At 27.1% G+C, this 7911-nt stretch overlaps 1 protein-coding gene across 1 annotated transcript in view; it reads right to left on the minus strand.

Moving 5' to 3' along the window:
* Window positions 1-5037, minus strand: part of LOC105625822 (ribonuclease ZC3H12A-like) — a 31448-nt gene extending 26411 nt beyond the window's left edge. The window contains exon 1 of the mRNA XM_012207135.1: window positions 4793-5037. Within this exon, the coding sequence (XP_012062525.1) occupies window positions 4793-5037 (245 nt within the window). The remainder of the gene's footprint in view (window positions 1-4792) is intronic.
* Between the last annotated feature and the right edge of the window lie 2874 nt (window positions 5038-7911).

Below are 7911 nucleotides of genomic sequence, written 5' to 3' on the forward strand. Positions count from 1 at the left end.
GTACGTTGTTACGTGTAGTGTGTGTGTGTGTGTGTGTGTGTGTGTGTGTGTGTGTGTGTGTGTGTGTGTGTGTGTGTGTGTGTGTGTGTGTGTGTGTGTGTGTGTGTGTGTGTGTGTGTGTGTGTGTGTGTGTGTGTGTGTGTGTGTGTGTGTGTGTGTGTGTGTGTGTGTGTGTGTGTGTGTGTGTGTGTATTCAAAGTTATATAACAACCTATAAGTTATTGAACCATAACTAGATATACCGATAATAATGATAGTCTTATGAGATAGTGTGACATACCGATAATAATGATAGTCTTATTTAATACATAATCAAATGTATAGATCGTTGCATTCTAAAATTATTAAAGTACTATTTAAAAAAATCAAAATATTTTGTTTAATTTGTTCAACATATGCATATCTGTAATCTAACTCTTTTTTACAACGTAGAGTAAAAAATACTTATTAAAAAATGTATTTATTAAAAAATTTATTATTATATATGTCTATCTAAAATGTGATTTTAATTATTCGTCATTATATGACGGTACAATCTCTTTTACATAATTTTTAAATGATATTTAAATGGTATTGGCTTTTTGATTCGATGAAGAACTAAAAATGTTTCTTTTAATTCTTCTTTATAATAATTATATTCTTGATTGTCATCCAGAAAATTTAATAAAATTAAGACTTAAGAAAATATAAGTGTTGAAATTATTTTTTATTTAGCCTCCAATTGTGAACGCTCTCTTTTTCATCTTTTTCTATCTACCAGTAGTAAAGTACATGGTTGCGAAGAATCGTTTGGTGACAATTACAATTTCTTTAGATATGAATGAAACTTTCAATGAAAAGAAACAAAAGGTTATAAGACAAAAAAAGATTACATTGAAAAAATTTTACAAAATTGTAATATTTGTTTAAATAATATCAATGGGAGATTTGCTTACGGTGAATATTTATTTTTAAAAAATGATACTTAATTCAAAGTATAATTTTTGTATTGAATAAATATTATTCGTTATAAGCAAATGTCACATTGATACTAATTAAATAAATATTTATTAAATTTCGTAAATACTTATTTTCAGTATATAAGAAGCGAATTACGGCTAATTACCGAATTATTACTTAACGCTTACATTAGCTAAAACGAACAACTTCATCTATTCAATATGACAAACTAAATTGAACATCTGAAAACAGCGCTTATAAGCATGAGTGCTTATAACATGAGCGTATATACGCAGTTATCCCAGTAAATGAGAATAGATTGAAATGGATTCAGATTTTCAGAAATATGGATTCATGAATGTTAAAATGAATGCTTTTCAATCCTGAATGTATTTTTATTCATTTATAGAAATTACAGAAATTATAGAAGCAAATGTCGATGTCTTTTCAATCTATAAATAATATTAGCATTTTCTATGCATCTTGAATACTATTCAATTCAAAATTATGAATAAGAAATACTGAATATTTAATTCTGAACAGGAAATGCAGTTTTTAATCCAAATAAACGAATAAATAAAGTTTTTATTAAAAAATAAATCATAAATACTTACTTAATTTATGAGTAGGAAATTTTTCGTTTTAATTTAACTAAGTTTAAAAAAGTTGTAACATAAAAATAATTTAATTGTGTTCTTTTGTTTCTCTTTAGAAATAAAATGAATAATGTGAATACTCGCAAACCAAGCCGAAGTCAGAATATTATGCTGATAGCAGTGCATTATCCAAGCGAGATAGGTTATTCGACTCTTATTCAGTGTCGTTTTATAGTAATGTAAATTAGAAGAAGTAGTATAGCAGGTAACGCAGAAGATTCATAATTTAGAGATTTCAGTTCGAATTCCATTAAGGTGCGTCTAATTTAAGATCCAACCGGACCATTAAAGGCTTACTTTTTTTGTTGTTGTGTATTCATTATACAGTTTTAATAAATTATTTATTATTGATTATACACGCTGTCTGAACAATGCATATGTTCTTACATATCGGTAATATTTTTAGCAATAAATTTATTTTCGTATATTATAGTATATTTATTATATTAAGATCTTCTTAAAATGATGCCAATTGCAATTATCTAAGTAAACAACAAGGTTCACCAAACGTTGACATTAGCAATGGATCTCGATAACATGGCGATAACTCGCAAATTTCTTTGGCACCTCTGAAATTCATAAATTGTTAAACAATTTAATTTGTGATATTACTATAGTAGTTCAATCGGTTTGCATTTCAAGACCAAAAAATTAATTCGGCAAACAATTTAAAAGATTTTAAAAGATTTTAAAAGATATTACATAGGTAATATAATATATGAATTTACATAGAATTATATAAGCACATAAGATCCAATTTGACTATTAAAGGCTTGCTTTCCTTTAAAAAAGAAAAACTTTTTTGTTTTAGTTTAAAGATTAAATATACTGCTTTGCTCTCCGTCTTCCTTAAGTTCACTATTTTATATTTTGATTTTGAATAATTTTTGTAATTTTGATTTCGAATTTATAAACATCAAATTAATCAGTGATTGCACTATTTATATATGATTCAATGAAAAAGAAATCTTATCCATAAAAGGCCGCAGGATATAATATGTGTCATCTCAAGGTTAATATCATATTTTGCATCATAATTAAATATATACAGATATTAAACATATACAGATTTTCCTAAAACAAAATTTTCATAGATTAAAAAAAACCTTGCGAACCTCTAAAGGTTAAAAGGACATTCTATTGTCTCGAGACTTTCTATATCTCAAATTTTGTTTGCTCATAAAAGGAATCAAATCAAAATTAAAAAATTTTTGAAACATTGACCAATTATGGCAAACTTTGAATATAAAGATTTGATGTATAATAAACTACTTTATTTGTTATGATTTCAACCTGAAAGAAAAAATTTACTCCAAAAATTAGCCTAGTTTTTTTGTTTTATTTGTCAAGAAAAGGAAATAGAATAAAATATTCTAAAAAATTTATATGTTATTAATAAAAATTATTAAAATTAGTAAATTTCAAATCAATTGTTTAAATAATTATAAAAAATATATAAGTAAAAACAAGAATAGATATTAAAGTTTTATAATGTTTTAAAGAGTTCCGCACAAATCTTATGGAAAATGGATTTTGTTTAATATTTTGCAGCCGAGCTCATGCCGAGTTGATTAAAAATCCTTATAGGCACGAACCTCCAATGCCTTAGTTTTGCTGCAGAATTTTTATATTTTATATGAAAAAGTAATAGAAAAATCAAATAAATCTTTTTATTCTTGTGCGTGTATCAATGATACGTTTATGATTTTAATTTTGCGCCCGTTCTCAGAATTATCCGAAATGAACGACATGCATGAGTGTTTCATTCTCTTGGAGTATTTGATTTATGTGAATCTCCTTCCTTCTCACGTTTGGGGTACTTGAGTGCTATAATGGGGGCCTACGCATGAGTGCACGTTAGACGAATAGCACTGACTCTTGCATAACGCATAACGCATAATGCATAAGAAAATGAAAACCAATCAAAATTCTTTATTTCCTTCCTTTACATGAAATAAAGAACTCTGATTGGACTTGATTTTCTTGTCTCATTTCATGTGTTATGTAAAAGTGCGTCGTGGCTCTTAATATTTTGTGCTCGAATATAATGTGCTGTCTCAATTCTTGTTCGCTTCTTTCTCATCATTTAGCGCTATATGTTTGTATCACAGAGAAACGAAATAGGAAGTCTCAATTTTTGAAAACTAATATGCTTCTTGGAATTAGAAAATAAAATGAGACTTTTTTTCAGAATGTTTTATATCGTAATAATATTTCAATAATTTTTCAAATTATTGAAAAATGTTTCTTGATTTGACTTGACTTTTTTTTTGTGATATTATATCACAATATGTCTGACAGATTTTTCCATGACACATATGTATATGTATTGTATGTATTGAGTTGTCCGGAAAGTTCGTGCCGCAAAAGATTTAAATTTAATAAATGAATTAAAAATTTAAATCTTCTGCATTTCAATTTTCCTTCAAAATCGGCACGAACTTTCCGGACAACCCAATATATATGTATATCCATGATATATTATACAGTATTTTTAATCCAATGTTAATAAAAAAGATTTATCTTATTTTTCCTTGTAAGATATAATCTTCAAAGGTGTAAAAACTAAAGCATTTGAAGGTTTGTGCTCGTGAGAATTTTTTAATTTGACAGCTACAAAATATTAAAAATTACTAATATATTAGAATATTACTAAGGCTTCAGTAGTCTAAAAACTTAGGACGCTCGCACGAAATGCAAGAGATCCAGATTCGACTCCGAGGTAATATTATATTTTTCGCAAGAATTAATTATTTAATTAAAGACACATTTTAATATGTTAATCAACATTATTAAGATCGTTTCAAAGATGCGAATTGCATCAAATATTTGTTAAATTGCTACTCAATTTAACTCGTGATAATACTGCGGTTTAGTAGAGTTTAGTAGAGTTAGCGTTTTCAAAGACCGAAAAATCATTTCGGAGCGTGTTTCTGGGGACTACATACGTAGTACCATATATAAATTCACGCAAGAATCATACAAGCATTTAAGATTCAGCTAGACCGTATAAGGCTTTGATTTCTATAATTTATCACATATACGATCCTATAACATGTTATATTGTTCAAAATATTAAAGTTTAAAGCAATTTTATCGAAACCCATTCTTCTCATAAGATTTGTGCGAAGTTCTTTCTGAAGATCTTGAAGATCTTCTATCTTGTCTGTCATAGCGATAGCAGAAAGATTTGCAAAGGCCTACCTGGGTTTTGCGTAGGTGATGGTCCCTGGATGGTAACGTACTCCGCGAACTCTGCAGCCAAGGTGTCCGATGCGGTGCGAGACACGTCCGGGTGTGCTGGGGATATCTGCGATTCCGATCGTGGACACCGTGTCGCTGCTGTCGTTGTCATTGTTGTTGTCATCGTCGTCGCCGTTGTTGTTGTCGAATCCTCGGCCTCGTAGTCGCTGTCGTATGAAGAGTCCTCGGCGTCTGGCATACTGCTCGTATCCAATACTGTGCAGTCTACGTATCTCTACAATGATATTGTTTATAATATGAGTTGTTGTTTTAGAAATATTTTGCATAATAAAGATACAAATGGAAACATTCTCAATAATCATATACATAAAGAACAATAAAAATCGGCAAAATGATGTATTAACAGAATTAACTAACAGTAATTTAATTAAAAATAAGTTTGTTATTTATATTAATAATAGTAATAATAAAACAAATAATATTTTATATTAAATAAGCAAGAGTTTTATTAAAGACGAATACAAGGTTTATATAATTAAATTACTATACAATTAATTATATATAAACTTTCTGTTCCTCTTAATCTGTAATTGAATTAATAAGATAATGTTCATTCAGACTGCTGTTAACTAATGTTAATAAATTTTTTTTTAGTAATAAAGATTATTCAATTTAAATCAGAATATTTCATACAAAAATAAATATTAATAATCTGAAAAATATAAAGAAATTTGTTAATACAAATTTTACTATATAAAATCATCACGTGAACTATGCCACATATAATTATTATATATTAAAAATCGTTGTTTTCAATAATTGAATTTTCAATAATTTTTTACTCAAATATTATCAAGAAAACAGCAAAAGACAAAAATTGTTTATTTTCTTCTCATAAAATTTTGAGAATTTTTTCAGAATTTTTTGAATTTTTTAATACCATTATTATTTTCTCATAGTGATAAAAATAGTTGCCAATATATAAGAAAATGCACTTGATAAAAAATTGATAGAAAATTCTGAAAACATTCTTAGAGTTCTCACAATATTTGCGAAATATATTCCTTAATATTTAAAGATATAATCGACAATGAACAGTAGTGGAATTAAAATTGTGAGACAATAAATACATAAGTACATTATATAAAATACACCAAACAGCAAAAAAAGAGATATTTGTTCCAATAGCAATGCGGATAAGTTAAAGAAAAAAGAAGTACTCTTGTCAAGGAGTAACACCACTCTCGAGGCCCTAAAATAATACCTAAATTTGAGAATGTATTGTGGATAAATAAATAACTTTATAAAAATAACTTAGAAGACTTTATATTGAAGAATAAAAAAATAATTTTTTATGGACAAATGGCGATGTATTGATCTTTTTGCGAAATTGCTTTTTTTTGTACGCTGTCATTTTGTGCATGAAAAAATTAAAAATTATTTTTTAGTCTTCAATATATGTACAGTAGTCTTCTAAGTTATTTTTCAGGAGTGATGTTATCCTTTTTAAGACATCAGGACAAATATGATTGTATTAAATATGCACCCAAAATACTCAGCATAGAGAATTCTATAACTCAAGAAACCAAATGTCTCCGATTAATCCATTTATTCAACAATATTGACAAGCGAGATTCAAAGAAACATCTCGATTGGGGAAACATATTGTATCCAACATATAGTCATAAGCGACAAAAATAGACTTTTAGAAGTTTTTAATGGCCTTTTTTTAAAGACTGACCATTTTGTCCAGCACAGTTACATATTGTTAGAAAAACACGTCTGCAAAGTTTGGACAGACTTTCTTAATAAAAAAATTGAGTCGCTTCGATAGTATTTAAAATTTGTAAATGAGGAAATAACGATGAAAGAATGAAATTTTTTTTTAATTACTGTAAAATTGCTGTTAAAATAAAAGAGGATCAGGTTCCAAAAATATTAGTTATTTTTAAATTACTCACTAACTCCAAGAATCAAAACTTTACTGTTTAAAATAATTAGCGTAAGTTACATTTTAGTAATATTCTTTAGATTTGATAATGATACTGAGAATATAAAATGATAAAAGTTAATTATTGTTACAAATTGATTGTTCTGATATATGCAATACCAGAGTACATTCTCAATATCTTGTACTTATCATATCATATATTTATATATAAGGTAATTCTGGGAAATACGCTGCCCTAGGATTTACGTCACAGAAATCAGGAAAAATAAAAGGAATGTAGGTAATTTTCCCGCAACTCTGTTACATGCCTTTATGTTATATTATTGTGTTATGATTTCAATTTCTTACTGTTAATATTAATGAAATTATTGTGAGTTGAATCGATTTGTCACTGTAATAAGTAGCGTTATCATAAATTATAATTTATATAAAATGATTATTGTAGAGCGCGTAAAAACTTAGTGGTTATTTCATGATACATACGTGTAAAGAAATAATAAAGCATGATGTATAGCAAAATACAAGTGCTTCATTTTTGTATTTTTTTATTTAGTTTATTATCTTGTATACCCCATTTGTTTGGGATATACGGAATTTTTAGCGGGTGGAATTTATGTCCAAAGCATTCAAAGTGCGCAGATTGAATTCAGTGCACTAAATGCAATAAACGCATCACATGAAATATGTCATAACACTTATAATATAAGTAGGAAGATTATAATTATTATTTATTACTTCATATTTATTGTTCTTATTCCTTAATAAAACTTTATAAATGCATTTTATAAATTATTGTGTCATTCTTCCTTTTTATGAATAGTCATATATCCCTTTAAGATATATGGCAAAAATGCAAGAGTTTAAAAAAGTTTATTTTTTAATATGAAAAATAAATATTTCGGATTTCTAATATTTTTTTTTATAGTAGTAGACAATACAAAGTTTTTATTGATATGATTCGATTACTTTAAATATAGTAAATAATATTTAATAAATTAAGTTTTTGATAGATGCGGCGTATATACCGGAATTACCTCATTGAATTTTATATATTTTTTCCTTTCATTTAATTAGTACTTTTTATTGTAAATAAATATTATAGATGGAGGGAGTCAGCACTGATGACCTTGATTGTGACATATGTTGTCAAGGTTAGATTAG

The sequence above is a fragment of the Atta cephalotes genome, assembly GCF_000143395.1.
Source record: "Atta cephalotes unplaced genomic scaffold scaffold00003, whole genome shotgun sequence".
NCBI classification, from domain to species: domain Eukaryota; kingdom Metazoa; phylum Arthropoda; class Insecta; order Hymenoptera; family Formicidae; genus Atta; species Atta cephalotes.